General features: G+C 38.9%; 1 protein-coding gene across 1 annotated transcript in view; it reads left to right on the top strand.

The window, feature by feature from the left end:
- slc1a7a (solute carrier family 1 member 7a) overlaps nt 1–21,606 on the top strand; it is a 51,599-nt gene that overhangs the window by 16,100 nt on the left and 13,893 nt on the right. The window contains exons 3-4 of the mRNA XM_084732124.1: nt 15,124–15,339; nt 21,004–21,046. Of these exons, the coding sequence (XP_084588250.1) occupies nt 15,124–15,339; nt 21,004–21,046 (259 nt within the window). The remainder of the gene's footprint in view (nt 1–15,123; nt 15,340–21,003; nt 21,047–21,606) is intronic.

The following is a 21,606-nucleotide window of genomic DNA, read 5'->3' as shown; positions in this document are numbered from 1 at the left end:
CGTTGGCCTTTTATAGCTTTGGGTGCATTCTTAGAAGCGCACAGCCTGCCAGATTCTCCAGTTTGACTATTTTAGGCTCAAAGCTCTTAGTTGCCTGCATGAGGTCAGTGATGTCCAATACACAAAAAAACTCCCAAAACAAATCATGCAAACGCACCGGTTACATGCAGGGCGCTTTGTGCAATAAGCTACTTACAATCTATGCAACAGCAAAGACTGGATGAGAAGTTAATCCTCCCTCCCTCACTCTGTCTCTTTTTGTCTGTCTCTCTCTATCGCTCTGTGTTTTTGTGTCTGTCTCTTACATGTTTCTCTTTCTGTTTTTATTATCTATGTTGTACAAACAAGGCAACAGGCAGCAAGGGTATGTTTGTTCATTTATGCTCATGGACAGTCCCACCCCCCTCCATCAGACAGATTCAGAGCAGGAGATCACTTTAGTGCAGGTCTCCTGCCAAACGTGAGGCACGTGACGCCAGGAGACGTTAATTACAACTAATCTGAAACAGTGGGTGCAGGCAGGGGGCCAAACACAGCCAAGTTCAACACAGCACTTTAGCACACGGGAGCGTAAAAACAATCAGGGCGAACATTCAACATTCTGAACATGAGCTCAGGCTGCTGGAACTCCCGTAGAGTCTGCAACACTCACAAAATGTTCCTGGTGCCTGCCCGCGACTCGATGGAGGCAATAATGGATAATGAATGTGGAAGGCATGGCTTGTTACCTCACAGCTGTTGTGTTAAGACTAATCACTACCCATCCACTCCCATCTACTCTGAGATGATTTGCGGCCGTATCTGCATATCTTTGCAAGCCTCTGCAGACACGCACCCTAATCCAGCCACAGACACAAACACAGTCTTGTTCGATATCCTGCTCTTCTCCCTCTGTCCTCGTGCCCGCTGATGACAGACAGCAGAGCGTATCTAGATCGGGATGCACGGACCGGCTGGTTGACATGGTGCATGGTACAGTAGGGCTTATCTAGGGGTGAATATCTGCCCCAGCCCTATAGCCTGCCTGTCCCCATTTTTTTCTTTCCCAGTGCCATCTGCGCACCAGCCAAAGAGGAAACCAGATTATCCCATGAACGCGTCATGCAGAATCAATGGCCACTCCATTTACTGCCTCCTTATGTTCCATGTGTCTTTTATTTTTGAGATTGTAATTAAAATGAACTATTAAATAGAACCACATTCTGAGAAATTTATATATATATTTATTATTTTATTTATTGGTTGTTCTTTTTGTCATTTCTAGTTAAAGAGCACGTTATCACTTTCATAAAGCCCTTGGAAGCTCTTATTGAGCAACGCTATTGCTGAGATCTTAAGGTCAAAAGGTGAGGAGGAGTTTAATGTTATGCAGCACTAACATATGGCTGATCCACACCGTGTTCACAGTGCTGATAGTTCTGCCTTTGTGTGAAATCTTTCGGTGAGGTGTAAATGAGTCCCTTTTGCTTACGATGGCTACAGTGGAGCTGTGATGCAGCGCAGTGCAAACATCTCCAGATGTATTTGTCTGTCTTTGACCCGCAGTTTGTTCTCAATCAGTCTTTTCCTTTGCTGCTTTAAGCTAAATGCTCAGTTACACACGGTGATGGAGAAATAATTGGAAGAGAAAATGACAGCTGCAAAACAGAGTGGGCGTGTCCTACGGGTTGTTTACAAGGTTTTGAGTAATATGAATCACATATAGTCCTGGCAGCATTGTTTTGTTTAAATGTGAACTTGCCATAGGCGTTTTCTCTCATAAAATGTTAGAAACAGACTAGAATTCAAATGTGTGTTTGTTTACCTTGAATATGATAATATCATGAATACATTGAAGATTAAATAAAAAAACATCTTTAACACAAATGTAAGCTTGTGCAAGTCTTAGTATTTCCCATAAGTGCATTTTAATTGGACACCCTGTCCTGCTTTCATTATCATCCTCACATTTTCTGGATTTCAGATAAATAACACATTTGAGGGAGGATGTTTTAATCATAGTCTTTGTACGTGATCAATATTTTCCCTTCAGGGTGACATTTGTCTTGGCACTGCTCAATTTCTGTCTTCTCTTAGGAGCAGGGTGATAGATATCCCAATTAGTCATTTAATTCCCTTTGAGTATTCCTCTGACTGAAAGAGGAGAATAGAAGTGAAATGAGCCAGTGTTACTCTCTTGAGGCGGTGATCATGTGTGAGTGAACAGAGTGTAAGGGACTCTGATTATAGCCTCAGATTTAAGTCCTTTTCACTGGATGCCACCGTGACTCAGTGAAATTGGGCGCACGCCATGTGCTCATCAAGTCACATTGTGAAGGCTATTTGTCAGGCTGCATCTGTGCATCTCTTTAGCTTAATGCAGACTAATTTGTTTTGTCGCACTGCAAGAGGACCTGAGTTCACTTTAAATTATGAAATTATTTTAAGATCTCGCAAGGACATTGTCAGTGCTGCTGATCAGGAACAAGCGTACTTGCCAATCTTGTAAAATCACTTTTTTAAATTCACAAAGATCATATGTGTTATTTGTGGCACAATTTAAATGGAAGCAGAAAATTATTTGTCCCTTGCCACTGAAAATCGTTCTTATTTTTTCCAAAATAAGGTCTCATGGGACACCCCAGAGAGGGAAGAACTTCGCTTCTGTATTATTAGAAATCTCATCTAGGTTGTACTTTTCATCTGCGTTAATCACCACACAGCCACGCACAGCCAGAGTATCAGATCCTACAGGCTACACATAAAACACTCACTGACAGTGTATGGAGAAAACAGAATTTTCAGGATTTATTCTCTTCTATGTTATGATTTGTGGCACAAGCTTTTCCATAACTTACTTTTAAATCTTTGGACTTTGGGAAAGGTATCAAATATTTTCAAATGAAGGCATAAATTATTGGTGTTAAAGTTCAAGTTGAGTTGCAAGTCTTTTTTGATTTTGTTGAGTCCTCAAATTTGTGACTTGAGTCCAAGTCATGTGGCTTGAGTGCACCCCTCTGGTTTACAACAATGGAGAGTATAAAATTTGAAAGTGAGATGTTGTTAATAGCAACTAATTCATGTCTCCAATTCATGCATGTATTTACATCTCATTTGCTTGATAATCATGCTGCTCATGAGATAAATCATTAATTCATTAAATCAATCACTTATTTATTCCCTAGATCATGATGTCTGTGTCAGTGCTCGGTATTTTTCACTGAGTGGCAGTGAAAAGCGCTTCTCTCGGATTCATCTCGAACAAACTCTGTTTACCCGCATCGCCACAAAATTGGATCAATACATGTCTAAAAGCACATGTAATAACACTGACCAGCACTGACCTTCATTTGAACTGGTTGCACTATTTTCGCCGACTTGTATCGACTTTGTTGCACTGACAGTAACAGTGTTCTCGTCAGACATGCACTGACAGGAGACATTAAGCAGATGTCAGACTCATGCACCTAATATGTCAAAAGAGCAATGACAGTGTTTTTCCGCATCCAACATATTGATGCTCAGTGAGGATGCACTTCTTGTTATGGTTGTTTCAATGAATGAACTGGAAAGAGATTGATTTGAAAAAGCCTTGGAGGCAATGTTTCTCAAAGAAAAAGGAAGGACATGTTTGTAAATTTTTTATTCTTTGCATGTTGTGGCAGGTCCATGGAAACATCCTGGATTCCAGATATCTATTTTTGGCCATTTGTAGTCAACACTAGTTGTCAGAGCTGTTTCATGTCTGAAACTTTCCACATCGACTGTATGTGAATGTGAGAACTGGAGACTACAAATAAGTCTGGAACATCAAATAGTGAAACCACCATGAAGCAGAACATTGATGTTGTTTATAATGACCTGAGCTGCTGAAAAACAAAGGCCACAGTGTCACTACCACATGTCATGGATGTCATGGACAACCCCCCTCCAAGGAGCCTCGGCCTTCTTTTTTTCATCTGGACGAAGGATTACTGTAATGCTCTTGCTCAGCGTAGGTGCAGCAGGGAGGACTGTAAGCCCCATATGGTCCAAAAATCTTGTGGCAGATCTGCCGTACGTGAGCTGGAAACCTCACGATCGAGGCAGCTACACATGGCAGGTGACATACTGTAATCCAACCTTGACTCAGATATCAGAGATAAGGGCAGAGATCCCAGTGTAGATACAGTGAAGAGTTCAGTTGCCCAGTTTCCTGTCAGTAAGAGGCAGAGAAGCAACAGCTCAAGTGCACTTATCTGTTTCTCTGAGTTCGCAAGTTTTATGTTGTAAAATGTATTCTTAATTTCCTATTTCTGCATCACTGTGTGAGAGCTGATGAAAGAGCTCATGAAATGGCTGCACACATTACTACTCTGCCAAAGCTGAAAAAATGGTCTGGCTTACTTGTATTTTTATTTATTTTTTATATAATTATCTTGAGTGGAACAAAGCCAAGGATGCAATGTCAGTTTCCCTGCAAAACACGCAATAACCTGTTTTGTCTGAACATTTGCACATGGGGAGGCAAGACCTGCCATTAAAATGGCTTATTCAACCCAAAAGAAAAGGGGATAGTTGTTTACGTTCAGATGTGACCAAGGGTTAGGGTAACTTGCCATTTTCAGCATACATGTTGCTAACATGGAGGCTGTGGTTGTTTACTGTAATTTTGAAAATGGTAACATGCAAGTAGCAGGAGAATCCCACCTGAAAAAGGCAACCATTTATTTATTTATTTCCACAGTCTGCATCCAGTGAGTCAGACTGAATTTCATATACTTTAACTTCTAATTCGGCAATGTTATGTTGACTTTCTTCTGTTTCTGTGGCATCAATTTAAAAGTCATTTCTACTTCTGTAACCACCACTGATTTGTTTCATATATACCCCATACATTCCAGGTTACAGCCTTGTTTGGACTATGTACAGTGCAGGCCTACACCTCTGGCAGGTGTATTGGGATGCACCTATGGCCATGCGTGCTCTGAAAACCATGCCCACCATCAAACAGCAGACAGACACAGTTAGCAAAATGATAGTGAACCTAGTGACCTAGTTGGTAGGGCTCTAGAAACAGAGCTAAAAGGACAATGAATACTGGATTTACATTCATTCAAAATAATGAGAGTTATAGTTCCTTTATGCTACATACACATACAACATATAGATATAGATAATTAATTAAATTCAGGGTAGAATAGGATGGAAAATAAAATTAAAAAAATATATACAGCAATTTACATATATATACACACATATATATGTAAACAATAATTCTGTAGTACACTTTTTGAATTTACATCAGGTTGAATATAAACAGCAGCAACAAGATGGTATATATAATAATATGGTCAACATCTTCCCATTAAAAGTTCACAACTGGAAAACATTGTCCATCAGCTTTTACTGTGTTTATGCACAACTCATTGCTGAGTAAACACAGTGTCATGTGTTGCATCCTTTTTGTTCAGTGCTGGTGTGCCTGTCAAGTGCAGCTTGATCCGGGATGTTGTCGAGTCTCGCTATGTGGACAAAATTCGTTGCATTTTCCTGTCAATTCTCAGGAGCAGCCTTTCTGTAAATCCAGTGTGGGTTAGCATGGCTCTTAACCCTGCTCCCCTCCACTCCTCCTGGAGTGGTCACACGGGGCACTGCATTCAGCTGATCTGACTGCGGAGTCAAAAGTTCCAGTGTGAATTATGCATAATCCAAACTCCACGCTTCCTTTTGTCAAGCCTATAAGTCATCTGTCATAGGTGATTTGTACTTCAGAAATAAAGACGAAAAACCCCAAAAATTAAAACAGAAAAGTAGGTATTTTAGCAACTTTGTTTGACGAGTTCACCATATCAATTTTAGAGGTGAAAATATATCAGTGTTTTGTTTACAGCTTGTGTCCGCTGCCCCCAAGTGGCCAAAAAAAACTCAGCTATCGCAGGTTTAAAGAGTCACAAACCATAATGCTTGTATAGCATTTCACAGTTTCTCTATTTATACTCAAACCTATCCATCTCATATTAGACATCAGTGAACTTATGTTTGGAAGCTACCTGTGTGTCCACATTACATTAGAGTATATCTTTTCTGACTGGTTGTTAGTCCACAAGGACGTGTGTATGTTTATGTGTTTTCATCTGTCAGTGAGTGCTAAGTCAAAGTATTCATTTCTGTCTTTATCTTCACCTTTATTTATCCCATGTTAGGGAATAAAATATAGAATACATTAAAAATGACCTTACCTAGTGCTTATCTACCCAAAGCATATTTAAGACAATTTAATATTAAACTTTTAAATAATCTGCTGTCAAAGCAGCAACCGATTGGAATAATTTGATCTGAGATAAAATAAGACTTTGTCAGTTTGATAGATCAGTAATATGACATTTTAAAAAGATCTTTGACATTTTAATCAGTTACTGTATCACTATTCATTTTCTATGATTTTATCAGTTCACTCTGAGGTTTTATCAGTTTCCTAACAGCTGCCACCTCACAAGACAGCACATCAAAAACTCAAGATAAGACAGGACTTTTGGACAGATTCCATCAAAAATACAGCATTCGGCCATGATATTATTATCAGATTTAAATGCACAGAGTAGGGGAGGAGGAGGAGGAGGAGGAGGAGGAGGTCATGAAGTAAATCCCTGGAATAGCAAATGTAATTTTTTCCCATTTTGATCTCCTGGCTGCAGTTTCTGGTCATGTCAACTCTGTACCAAACATCTGGACCTACAATACCATACAATTCAGCAGAAACAGTCTGTCTGCTGTTTCCCAGAAGACGGTTTGGTGTTTTGTTGTGCTGTCAATCCACCTCATCTTTACTTTATACTTGTTCTGATTTTCCTCTGGAACATCGTCTAATCCCTGACCAGCGCAGGTCAAGCCCCTTAGTTATCGCTGCTGCAGCTGCACTTGTTGTCCGATATGCCAAAGGGGGCACGGTTTACTCACACAAGCTGTGAATCTGTCTGGCATTGTGATTCCAGTCAGTTCACACTGCCAGTCCAAGCAACAAACAAACAGTCAACAGGGGACCACCTTTGTTACTGAATTTCAAGAGGTTTTCTGTTTATTAGATGGAAACAACATGGTGGGTGGAATAATTTTAACTTGAATGGCAGTTCATTTGCTGCAGCATTTAATAGGCTATCTGTGATGAGATTTCGGATCATGGTGGCTGGTGATTGCACCCTGGCTAATCAAGCACAGGGTGACAGATTAAAGGAAAAATCAACAGCAAGGCGTGGGGCCAGTACATGCCAGCAGAACGACTTCAGTGTGTCCTTGGCATTGATTCTACAAGTCTATGGAAATCTACTGGAGGAATGAACACCTTTCTTCAAAAAGTTCCCTCATTTGGTGTTTTGATCATGGTGGTGGTGAATGCTCTCTGATGTGCTAGCGGGTCAGTAAGGTGTCAGGTTGAGATCTGACTGCGATGGCCATAGCATATGATTTACATCATTTTCATACCCATCAAATCATTCACTGACCCCTTGTGCTACACAGATGGGTGCACTGTCAGTCAGGATAGAAATGTGTCATCAAGGTGATCACTCAGGACGTCTTTGTAATGATTTGCAGTGACCTTTTCCTCTGTGGCAGGGGTTTTCAAAGTTCAGTCCATGGACCGATGGCGGTCCGCAGAAACACTTTGTGCAGTGCATGCATGTTTTAATCATTCCATTTCAATGCTTTCACTTTCAGTTGAAGGTCCCACCCTTTTCGCTCTCTGTTCAGATAGCAATTGAGTGAGATTGGTACCCAGTAGCACCCCATGGTCAGCTTTCACCTTTACTGTTTCATGTATGTAGATATTTTTTTGTGCTAGGCTCGTCTATGTGACCAGACCGACCTAAAGATTTAACAAGAGCGATCATTTTAGCTCAAACCACGGTCTTTCCCTAACCCTAAGCAAGTGTTATTTATCCTTAAACCTACCCACACTTTAACCACAGCACAGTCACATTACAAAACATAATTAGTCAGGTTGACAATGAGACTAATCTAGCAAATGTATATCAATTTTGCTAGCAAAAACACTAACTGACTAATTAGTATTGTAGTATTAGTATTATACATGTAATGTACATCAATCATTAGCTGTCCAGTTAGCTATTGTTTTGCTAAATTAGCTAAATTAAGATGGGTTGTGTCTAAGAGTGAACCCCTGATTTGCAACTCTTACAGTAGTAACTTTTACGATCTTAAAAAACTTGTTTTCTTTTTGACATAGACGAGCCTAGAACATAGTATATTATGCTATGTTATGTTTGCTTCTGAACTTATAAGTACAGGGCACAGGAAAGGAGAAAGTTGACTGAGGTTCCATAAGGGGTAGGACTTAGGAAGGGTTAATAGCCAACATCCCACCACGTGGCTACTGTGCCTCCGGAACAAGCGTCTGTCAGGTTAGGAATAACAACTTATAGCAAGCCACTTGTTGCAGCTTTTGAGCGTCACAGTGTTCCATTATCAATGATAATGCTAATGTTTTTATTCACTGCAACCCTACTATAACATCCCTCTCTATGTAATTATAGATGGACTGTTCTTGCTGGCTGATCAAATTGTGCATGAGTCACCTTGTTTTCCTTTTATAATGCACGAATGCACAAGTGTCGTCATCGAATGTGCGCAATTTAACACAGTTCCCGAACCTATTCACTGACGTCTTTCCCATACATTAACTGCAAATGTCATTTTAGTCACTATTCCTTATAAACACTTGCCAGTTGAGCAGTCTTTGGGACTGAGGTTCCTGCCATCCAGGTCCCAACAATGAAACGTCTTTCAAGTCACTTACATATTTTCCTCTTGCCATCTTGATAGAAAATCATATTGAAATGGGCTTGCACTGCATTTTTATAGATGATACATGATTGGATGCTAAGTGCTTAATTATACTATGCAGCGCACCTGTATGGATGCAGCTGCATTTATTATGTTTAACTACTAATTTGTTCAGGTTTTCGCTTTAATTTTTCACTTGTCTTATCCTTTAGTTAATTACATTTATGCACCAGGCTCAGGAACAGCTTCTTTCCTGAAGCTGTCAGACTGCTGAACTCGAGCCATGCTCTATAGCCTATATATTGCCTTGTGTATATTCTTCTCTTGCCTTACTTGTGCTCTTTAAATACTTTGTTTTTAATTATTTATGGCTCAATCCCGGACCCGAGTACCAATTTCGTACCATAAACTGTAAAGGTGAGCTGGTATGACAATAAAGTACCTTGAACCTTGAACCTAATGTACTCGATCAAAGTGTCATATGCCATAGGCCACAATTCACTGCTATTTGCATTCAAATGACAATCCTACCTTAGAGTCATTCATGCTACAAGTACAATGGCATAACTAAAAGGATAAATGTTAAAATGAGTGAGAATACATTAAGAAGGCAGCAGAAATATCAGAGTCATGAATCTAATACCTAATTTCTAATGGCACAGTCCACCTGCAGGGATGTTTTTGGTCAGAATGTTCTTTGATTTTGGAATACAGTATCCACCTGGAGTGCCTTCAGGAAAGCAAAGATTAGTTCACCTCCTGAGGGCACTGAAAAAAGTCATTACTGTAGGTGAAGAGAGAAGTATGAAGGAGAGGTAGAAATCCTTGGCTAGAGAGCCTATTTCATAGCTCTAATGATTCTTTCCTGGCCCTATGAAATTACAGGATAGAAAATGATTTGCCCAGAAAGGTTTAGCTCGACTCGACCTTAGAAAAAAAGACCTGATGACAACGCAGTAGGGTGATACATTTCTTTGTGCGCTTTTGTCAGCATGGGCATTGATCTTATTTTGTATGAGAACCAACAATAGAAGTAGCTGTATGGCTCTTTAGTTAACAGCCCTGTAGGTTGCATGAATACATCCCTTTGAGTGAAAAGTGGACATTTTATCTAGCTGGATATTTGATGCGCTATAAAATGCTAGTTGGATAAAAAGCATAATTTATTGAACATGTTGTGTTGCATGTTTACACTCACATTACATTCATATTTATCCACATGCCCAGAAATAGCCTGTCTGCATGGAGACTAAATGGCACCACTATTTAGCCACTCAGTACACTGTAAACCCAATTAAGTTAGCAGCACTCAAAAAATTTAGGCTGTTGGCACCTTTTTTAGTTCATAAACTCAAAAGTTGGATGTTATAAGATTTTAATTAAAATGACTGAATAAGGCAACTCAGATATTTTCAGTAATATAACTTACAATTTTCATTCACCCCTCTCATTGCATTGCATTGTTTAGAGCATTAATAACTGTAAATGTAAAAAGCCATTATTTCATGTTCAGTAAAGTTCATATTAATGGAATCTTTTGGGTTTAATAAATACAATAGAAAGAAAATTCTACTTGCGCTCAGCTTTTTTTTTAAGTTAGTAGAACTCCCAAACAAACTTTTCACTACTTATTACAGTTAATTAATTTGAGAAATTGGTTTTACAATGTAGCAGCTCTTAAGCAGCTTCACTGTTAAGTGGCTGCACCTAAAGATAAAGTTCAACATTTTTAGGAAATATGTGTCTATTAGCTCTTTTACCAAGAGGGAAATGAAAAAGTTGAGACCACTCTCGTGTCTTTTCAATAAATACAAAGGTAGAGGCAAGATAAGGTCAGTTTGCTTAATTCATACAAAAAATGAGCGCAAAAACTGCGGGACTTGTGGGATCTTATATTTCCAGACTATTCCTTTTCTGTTTATAACAACACTGATCATTGATTGGCAACAACATAATATAATTATTTGTCTGACTGTGCTGATTTGAGCTAAAACATAATATGGTATTATTGTTTGATGCTTTTAAATACCTGCCTGGGTCCAGACCTTCGAACCTGCCTGCTCCCCGGAGTCGACTGATTTTCTGGTCTGACATTGTGACGTATAACAGCAGTGTCTAGATGAAAACATAATCAACCAATCAGCACTGTGGGGAGGTTATTGATTAGCCAATCAGCAGCATGGGGCAGGATTAAAGCTGTCATCAAGCTTTTGTTAAACTGTGCTCCAAAAGCAGAGAGAAGTAATAACAACAGTGGTGACCGATATACACTAGATAGACGCTGCTGTCGAGGCTATTTTCAGTCAAACAAAAAAGAGTATGTAGATAAGTTTGGGTTCCCTTGGCTTGTGGTGCTCAAAGCACCAAAAAAAATACGTTTAAAAATTCAAAACCAGTGTCTCTTTCCAAAAAATCATCACCTGGTTACTCAAGATAATCCACAGGCTTTGTTGTGAGCACTTTCATACAGGAACTACTTTCCATCTGCAGTAAAATCTAGGGAAACTACTTTCTTTTTACTAGAAAGAAATATTTCAATTTCAGTTTTATTTATTGTAGTGCCATTTAGTCCCATCGTATTGGAGAGAAGGCAGACATCTCTATGGCCAATATCTATCTCCAAAACTCTGCAACTCTCTCTCTCTCTCTCTCTCTCTCTCTCTCTCTCTCTCTCTCACACACACACACACACACACACACACACACACACACACACACACACACACACACATACACACACACACACAAAACATTATTACCCCTAATGCACTCACTCTGTAACAAAACCAGTGGCTAGTATTTAGTATTTTGGCATGGCAACACACCAGTGTTGATGTCAAATGAGGTTGGTCTCTAATGACTGGTGAAGGAAAATCGAATCCCCCCCTCCATCCCCCTGGGAAATCTGTTAGAGTGGAGGCAATGCCACACTGAATATGGAATTGGAGTGCAATGAGCTGACAGTTCAGTCTGACATCAGGCTACAAACATGCCATCACTCAGTTCAGTGCACTCAGGCGTTTTGCCTTACAATGTGTCCTAACTGAATGCAAGTACTGCAATCTGAAAAAACTGAGCTCTGAGCTCAGGGACATACACTTCAGTGATGATTGAATCTTCAGTCCCTTAAAAAAAAAATACATATTATTATTATTAGAATAATAATAATTCTTCCTATTATTATTATTATTAGTAGTATTAGTTTTAGTAATAGTAGGAACATGCCAACTGTGAATATTTTATTTATTCAATGTCCTTTTAATTTGGCGAAAAAAGTGGCAAAGGGTCACTCTGGTGCTTCAAGCAGCATAACTGTGCTTCTGTTATGTAATCAAACCACATCCAGGGTGATGATGATGATGATGATGATGATGATGATGATGATGATGATGATGATCTTTGTTATATGCTCATCTCTAAATCTCATTTTCTTAACTTTTCCCTGCAAATCATTGCTTGCTTTAAGCTGAATTCATCACCAGATTAACTTGTGAATGTGAATTAGTCTGACAACTCTCAGTTCTTCTTTGATCCCCAAGCGACGTTGTCAGAACTTGCAGGTCAAAATGCCTCTGCACACAACTGAATGGACCTGCAGTCAATCAGAGCAATCAAACATGTGGTGTAGCAGTGCTTGGTTCAATTTCATACAGGGAACAAACTGGTGGCCACCTGGTTACAGCCTTTCTTGTATCACAGCTAACATTTCCTAAAATATGTTCCTGAAAACATTTTAAGTAAAAATAATAGGTAACACAGTAACAGAATATTGATTAGTACTGCCTAGTTTGAGAGTTTGTGGAGTTTCTGGGTTTTGGGAGCCTGAGGCGCTGGACCTGTTAACCGGATGCAATTAGATAAACTCACAACCAATCTGGGCCCCGTTTCCCAGAGCCTTCGTAGCACTACTTGCATCATAAGTTGTATCTTAAGGTCTCCCTTAAGCTCCCAGGCTGTTTCCCAGAGCTGGGAAACAGCCCGGGAGATGGGCAGCTGAGCTTGTGCCCTTCAGTGATAATATATATTCCTACCAGACTCATGTTGTGATTTCAGGCTCCAGTCCAAGCCAGATGTGACCTTATCTCTCATGCAAGTTTTTGATCACTGAGTTGTTTTCAGAGCTGTGGAAATGTGGCTGCAGTGTAGTGGAAACCTTTAATCACAAACTTAATTTTCAATTTTTTTAAAGGAAGTCCTACAGCCTCTATAGGCAGAAAATCACTGTTGCTGGTGATTCTTTCAACCAATCCAAAATGCTTTCTGATGATTCAGCATACTCAGTTATGGATAAATGGATGCTTCCTTGTGACCCTGCTTTTTTTGGCATCACAAGTAGTGGCAGACTGGCTATAAAATTAGATGACACACTTTTTAAAAATGTTAAGCACTGAGCAGACTCCAGAAAAGGAGGTGGAGGCTCTCTGTCACACATTTCAAAGATGATGACAGGATGAGTTTGAGCACAGACAGTGATGGCACAGAAAGACTCAGCTGCCCCATCCAAACGCTTGTCAAGTGAAACCAGATTACATTTTGGACAGGGAGAAAATCTTGTCACTGCAGCTCAAGAGACCCAGTAAAGATCTCTGTAGCTCTCTTCCTACTTTCACTGGCTCCACTGTCCAGCTGTGCCACTATTCCAACATCTTCTCACGCTTAGCGATCTGCCTGCATTTTTAAAATGTTTTTATTACAGCAGCTGAGAAGCAAACTCAATCTACAGCGAATGTTACCATGTCAGTGCAGTGAAAATGAAAATCTGAACGAGACTATTCAAAGAAGCCCATTTAAATGCAAATTACTCTGTTTATAATGTTTGTGATTGCAGTTTCCCCTCCCCCAGGCTTTCTGTGATAGAAAATAGAGAGGCACAAAACTCTGAATGGCTTCAGTAGATTCACAGTTCACAAGTAAAATATGAGGAGAAAGTGACAGAAAGACAAAGAAAGACAGACAGGTTGAGTTAATGATTTGATGAGTTTGATGCTTTTTTACTCTCTGTCATTTTCCCAGTGGCACAGATTGCCGTATTTGAGATGGCAGAGGCTGTTTCTTCTATAGAAAAGGCTTCTCTAGTGTGAAAATGGCTCATTGAGTTTAGTTAAGTGGTGCCATCATGTCAAAGTTGTGCAATCAGATGCACAATTTAAGCCTTGATGGAAGGTTTTCTTACATAAAGTATGTTATTAGGGTGAATAGTGATCATAAAGCCTGTCAAAGCTCCAACGTCCACTATCATTTTCAGTGTTCGTTTGAGTCCTTTGAACACTAAAAAAAAAATCATGCAGGAACGTAGTGGAATCAATTAATCTTTGCTCATTAACTTATCATCAACGCATGCAAAGTATTCAATATTTATTCATCATTTTGAACCAGGTTTATTTTTATTGCACCATTCAAAAACAAGGCAATTCAAAGTGTTTTAAAGGAGAATAAAAATGCATAAAAATAAAACACTGAAATTGCATTTCAGAGACCATAAAAACAAGAGGCGAAAGCAAGCCAATAAATAGTTAAAACATACATAGATTGCATTTAAAAGACATAAAAACATGAGGGAAAGCAAACAAATATAAAAAAAACAATAGCTCCAGACTACCTTAACAACAAGTTATGAATGCAATTTACTGGAAAACTGCAGGAAACAGTAATATGAATGATTTAAATGAGCTGACAGTTTCAGCTGACTTCAGGTATTGAGGAAATTTTTCCCACACATGTGGAGCAAACAAACTAAAGGCTGCTGGGTACGCCTGTGCGTGCTTCATAACCTACAAGTAAATCAGCAGTGTATTTAGGCTAGAGACTATTTAGTGCTTTCATGTGCACTCAAAGTGAAAGCAAATACAGTTGAATCTGAGTGGTTTGTTTTTTCCATCATGCACTTGTGACACTGTTGTGAAGCACTTATATCATTTCTTGTGTTTACAAAGGGAATTTCTTCCTAAATGAACAGAAGTAATAGTTACAACATTGTATTGAACCTTGGGAAGCCATTACTCAGTATTATATATTTATTAACCTTCAGTTTTGTTGTGCAGTTTAGTGCCACTTGCTTTGCTCCATAAGTGGTTGGAATGCAAATGAACACTAAGTGAACATGAACAATGAACATGAATGAACATCTGCAACAGCATGCCATTGAGCTAACATTTTTATCCGGCCTCCCTCTGCAGGAACACTGAAAATCACTTTCAAAGAATCCACTTCTGAAAACTGAAGCACAACAAAGGCAGTTCTTTAGCAGTGGTCTTTCAAAGTCCTTCTCGATTTCTAAAGTTTAACCTCTGTCTCTGTCTGTCTCTTTGTCTCCCAACTGTTTCTGTCTCTGCCTTTGTGTGTGTGTGTGTCCACGTACTCCAGTTTGATGTCAGGTCTAGCTGCCCTGGACGCCAAGTGCTCCAGCCGCCTGGGCATCATGACCATCTCCTACTACCTCTGGACCACCTTTGTTGCCGTGGTAGTGGGCATCGTCATGGTATACATCATCCACCCGGGCGGAGCTGCTCAGAAGGAGGACTCCGAAGACAGCAAGAAGCCAATGACCAGCTCTGCCGATGCTCTGCTGGATCTCATTCGGTAAGAGACTGTCATAAATCTCCTATTACATCCAGATGTGAGGTGCATGAATAATGCCACTGTGACACCTTTTCACACACACGTTTTTTAGTTTATTAGTTTATTCAACAGGGCCCATGCACAACACAACCCTTGAGGTAGAGTTAGCTATATAATCTAATTTACGTCTGTGGTCCCAGGAAAGGTAGATGTTAAAAAAACAGCAAAGTACAAACAATACAATGCAAATAATTAAGAAAAAAGCAATCAATAAAATGTAATTTTGTGGCATCACCACACAAGAGGCTGCATTTTACGTGAACCGCATTTTTATATTATTCTTTCAAACATACCCAAACAGAAGCAATAAATGCTCAAACCCCCTGTTACATCACATTGTCGGGCTATAAAATTAATTTGGGAAAATCTGTTGCTTTACCTTTCAGATTTCCCTGGAACATGTCGATACAATCTCCCTTTCAGACAAGAGCCTCAGATGTCTGGTTGTTTTCATCACAACCAATTTGAGCAGTTCGTTTGAGACACATTTTTCCCCATTAATTCAAGAAATGAAAAATGATTTAAAGAAATGGACCTGCTTGCAACTTCAGTCCTTGGGAGGATCAATGCTATTCCTTCCATGTTATCTGATTGCAGCATTTTTAAGTCACTGGACTTGTATTTCTCATTACATTTGGAGTTCTCTAAACTTAAATTGAAGGAATTAGGAGGTTTATCCTTGTTCAGCTTACAATTATACTCTTGGTCGGCTCAGCTCAAAATGATGTCAGATTGGTTTATGAATAGGGAAGAAGCTTTATAGATTGGTCTCGAGTCTCTCGCTTGTTACCCCAGAAGGCTTAAATCCCTCCCTTTTATCAATAACATAGAGCAAATAAACCCTTTTGATTTTACCACAATCATTTACAACACACTACTGGTGTGGAAGGATGTGAGAAAACATTAGGATATCCCTTTTGTCACTTCTTTTTGGTCTCCCCTGTGACCTTCCAATGGCCTATTGATTTTGCAGGCCTATTGATCTGCATTTGTTTGAGCAAATTTGAACAGATTTTAATATCCCTCACAACGATTTCTTAACGTATCTCGAAATTCAGCATTTTTTTGAATCTCTTTTCTCAAAGAAGAATGGGATTCGCTTGAAACTGTCAGAGTTGGACAATATGTTGGTCTTGGCAAAGTCTCCCGAGGGTGCAATTTCAAAGTTTTATGCTCTGCCGCGTCAACTTTTGACTCGTCTGTGTACGATTCCCTGAAGCTATTGTGGGAGCGTGATCGGAACAAAACTAATTATATGAACAAAACTTTCAATTTTTTCACAGGATTTATTCTAATCCTATCCGCCTCCAGAAAATGTTCCTCAACAGCTCAAACCTCACTTTTAAAAGTAAAATACAAAAAGAAATTTTTGTTTCGTGGTCATGTCAGTGCATCCAAGTATTTTGGGAAGAGGTTCATTCTGTAATTCAGGAGGTTACTGACAAACAATTCTTACTGACTCTGCTTGCTGCACTATACTTTGGACAATTTCTTTGATGAGGGTGCCAAAATCTCTGTTGACAGTTCTGTTATTTTTGGCTAAAGAGTGCACTTTGCTGCGATGTTGTGCCCCACAAGTCCCCACGGATGACGTGTGGTTATCACAGATATCAGCTGTGCTTCCTTTGGAGAAACTGACTTAGGCTCTCAAGAACAAATCGGACAGGTTCTGACAACTTTGAGAACCCCTGCACTGTGAACTGTGACTTGTCTACCCCAAGAGGGCATTAACTAATTGCTCCATCTACTGATGTCAGTGTCACATTATGATTCTTCTTCTTCTATTTTTTTTAATTGTTCATATTCTGCAGCATATGTTCTTTTGGGGTTTGTATATTTTTTTATGCATTTTATCATATTTTACCCCAGATTAATTATTGTGTGTGTGTGTGTGTGTGTGTGTGTGTGTGTGTGTGTGCCTCTGTGTATTTATGGAAGAATGGTTGGGTGTCTGCTGTGTAATGTACATTTATGAATCAAGATCATAGGCAATGGTTGTAAAAGTTGTACGCCAACATTAAAAAGGGAAATAAATATATAAATATAAATAATAAATAAATATGAAATTTAATATTACTGTGCTTGCTTTAAATTTAGTGAGACAGATATCAACAGCACTAATGAGAGCAGCAGGCTGAAGGGAAAAATTAATTATTAGCACTGAGAGTAATTTTTTAAGCTTGGGGATGTGTGAGAGATACAGAGCCACGTTATGCAAGCATGAATGCACAGTACCTTCATTTAAAACTGTTTTTATACTACCTGTAATATGTAAATGTCTCGCTCTGCATGCAGCTTCGTGAGGACTGAAGTCAGGGGAAATGTTTGAGGTCAGAGCATAAAGCCTGGAGCCTCGTGTGCCAGTGGGTTATTGCGCTAAGCTAATTAGAGCTGCTGAAGGATGGAGTGGGTGTGTTTGAGGTGAACCTGGGTCAACTTGCAGTGAGAAACATGACAGTGAGAGCCACTGTGTCAGTGTGACACTTGGTCAGTAGGGTAAAGTCAATGGCCTGTGATGCAGAGAGCTGCTCCACCACCAGGATTTTTAGGTTTATGTGTGCTGTTTTATTACAAACAACAGTTTTAACTGAAAAATAATTTAATTTTAGTAAAAAAAAAAAAAAAAAAAAGTAGCTATCTTTTCATCCTCTGTTGATTTTGGTGTTCTGTTTGATATATTTGAGAATTTTAATAACAAAATCAAATCATACAAAGAATAAATTGTATTTGGATGACTCACTCTCAATCAGAATATAAAAAAGGGAGTAATAAACTGGCCAAGCCCATGAAATCCAACTATGTACTGATCATGTGGCAGAGGTGAAGCTCTGTCGTTCACAGGATCTCAGAGCATGTGTGTGTGTGCGTGTGTGTGTGTGTGTGTGTGTGTGTGTGTGTGTGTGTGTGTGTGTGTGTGTGTGTTTCACAGAGCACAGCTGTGCTTTGGATTTATCTCGCAAAGCTTCTTTACAGCCTTCATCTATCATGCAGGCATACTATATCAGTGCACTCACAAATGGGCCCTACTGTCTGCAGCCATTTGTGTGTTTGTGTGTGTGTGAGTGTGTGATAAGTATGCATAATGAGCGCAGTATGTATGAATATATGCATACTTGGACTTATTAGGGGCATGGGGGTCAGAGGGGTTCATTAGCCTGCTTTGCCATGTCTTAGAAACAGGATAGGCTGCTGAATGGCTGAATGGTCAAATCCGTGCAGGATGCTAACTATAGTCCCCTGAGTTGCACCATATTGTCTCCATATATCTTTGCCATATGTTTTTTTTAAGTGACTCTGTCAAATGCAGGAACTGTAAAATACAATGTGCCTTTTAATCTCTCTGCATTTGCTCTGCCTGTGCTTTTTGAGCTCTGTGTTGGTGTGGGATTTACAGCCGGTGCTAATGCAATGCTGATTCTGTTGTGATTGACAGACACTCATACGTGCATAGAGATTGCTACATAATGTGTCTTATTCGAAAGCCTGCAGTCGGCAACACAGACACAAGGTGTTTCATATTGCAGATTTGATTGCAACACTGACATCATAACAATGTCGCTGTTCATTCACTGCAGACTACATTTTTTAATTTCAGTGGTCTAAAATCATTTATTTATTCTTTGAACAAAGGGCTAATTATTATTTGGAATACATTAAGGCTATAATATGCAACATTTCTGTATTAAAATGTTGAAAAACACTTGATGTATGTTATATATTTTGTTCTGTTGTGGACTTAAATAACACAGAGAAACCCCAAATTCATTCAAGGTAATGGTGTGTTTCCTGCTAGATGCTAGCTGCTACACTGTAAAAATGAAAAAAGTGGAGAAAACTCAAAATTTCAAAAGATTTTTTATTTCAAAACTCAACTCTAACAGTAAGATCAGATCACCTGCTGGATGTTGCAGAGTAATGTGAGGGGGAACACATATCAACGGGGAAAACAGATTTAAACATGACACCTATCATCTTTGCCACAGAGGTACAACAACAATACCTGGTGGACATAATGATAATGTCTTAGATAACACACATACAGTATGTCTGTAAGGAATAATTTATTCCCAGTTAAGACACAGATACACCCATAGCAGCAGTAGGGCACAAACTGACTGGAAAATATATATAATAAAATCAGATATTTGGGTAGTAATATCCCCAAGTACAGATATAAGACTTTAGGACATCCTCTGAAAATAGCTTAGGAAAATACACCAAATATATTGAATAAATAAGACTCTGCGATATGCACACCATTTTATCCAGACTGTGTCACTCTAACACATTCAAACTTGTTTTTCACCTAAAAAAAATTCCACTAAATCAATTAAGTTATACTTTTAATATATATCACAGGAGGGTATTAGCACCAATAAAAGATATGAAACATTACTATTGCAGTTTCTCTTAGGCTGGGCCCTTCTTTGAGATTGACTGAGCTATATATTGATCCGAGTTTTCATCTAAAATACTTCCGCATTATACTTTCTATTCAATATTATAATCAGATGGACTATATATATGTGTAGAGCTTTAACATCAAAGAGCTTTACACTGTATCTCTCAGCCATCTGGGGCATCAGCACTTTGCTCAAGGACACTTCAAAATATGGACCTGAGCCTGTGACATAATAGATATTCATGTTTTTCTCTTTTTTATCTTTGAGATGGTCATTCCAACATCACCAATATCCACTTGAGCTGTTTCATTTTGTCGGCTTTCTCCTCCGCCATGTAGCAGCACGACAAGCCTGTGCAGTCTCTGACGCTGAGCAAAATGGTCCCAGTTAATTATCTGGACTGAGTGGAAGCATATATGGAAATCAATGAACTGTATCAGAATTAAATTACAGTGATTAGAGACGGCCTGTGTATTATATATCCATATGCTCATCCATTATCCATACCGTGCTGGAGGCTAAACCCTATCCTAGTTCACATGGGGCGAGAGATTGAGAACAGGTCACCATCACAGTTCTGACACATGCACACTGCCATTCACTCTCAACAGCTATGAGCAATTTAGAGTCGATAATTAGGCTAATTTTGCATGTGGTGACAGTTAGAGCAAAGAGAAAGAGAATAAGACAGAGAATAAGAAAGAGAAACAGGATTATGAAGATTGTATTCAGCAGAAATTGATACGGAAAAAAAATATTCACAGATGGTACAAAGGAGTACAGAAGATAGTTACTCCTTTCATGAGGAACTCCAATGAGCCGAGTCCAATGAAAAGCTGTCTTCCTTCATTTGTTCCTACTTACTGAACTGATGCCACTAACAAATGTAGGAGATGTACATGATGAGAATCAAAACTTGCTAGAAAGTATTGAGTATATTGCATCTGTCATGTGGTCTCATGATAGCATCTATAATTCTGTTTCAGATACAATTTAAAGAGATACATCTCTCATCTCTATTTATTTTTTATGAGGCCTTAAATCAACCACTGTGAGTCAGTTGTTCTTTTATTCCTTGGGACTTTGCAATGTAGTATTTGTGATAATGAAAGACATTTTTGGTTTTTTACTTTGGGAATGCTTAGTTATGCGTTTCTCCTGAATTATATTCACATTTGACATTCACTGAAAGATTAACATTTCTCAAAATTGTCTTCCTCAGCAACATGTTTCCAGCCAACCTGGTTCAAGCTACTTTTCAACAGGTAAGCAAAAATGTTTAAGGACAAAATACACTAAAAATGAAAATAGAAAATGTGGTCAAAACACAAACAAATGTGCTTATTCAATTACTTGCTGAGAGTTAGATGACAAGATTGATATCATACACGTGTCTACATTAATTATGAAGCTACAGCCAGCAGTTGGTTAGCTTAGCTTAGCACAAAGCCTGGAGGCAGGTGAAACCGCTAGCCTATCTCTGTACAGCGGTAACAAAATAAATTATAGAACTTGTTTGTTTAATCCATACAAAAGCTAAAGTAAATGACAAATCCCAAGCTAGCTGTTTCTTCCTGTTTCAAGTCTTTATACTGAGCTAAACTAAGCTAACAGACTGCTCATATTTAGTGTACGGGCACGATATAAATCTTCTAACTTTTGGCAAGTCTTGAGTTATGTACTTAACTTATCTGATATGTTTCCAACAGTGGTCAAACACAGATAAATCTGTCATTTATTCAGAGTAACAGTGTTTTTCCCACTAAGTGCTATTCCTATAAAATCCAAACACAGGATATGATGATACATCACAGGGTGTGGAAGG

The sequence above is a fragment of the Lutjanus erythropterus genome, chromosome 12, assembly GCF_056507025.1.
Source record: "Lutjanus erythropterus isolate fLutEry1 chromosome 12, fLutEry1.hap2, whole genome shotgun sequence".
Lineage (NCBI taxonomy): Eukaryota > Metazoa > Chordata > Actinopteri > Lutjaniformes > Lutjanidae > Lutjanus > Lutjanus erythropterus.
Note: the sequence above shows the minus strand (reverse complement) of the source record. Positions and strands in the feature narration are given on the sequence as shown.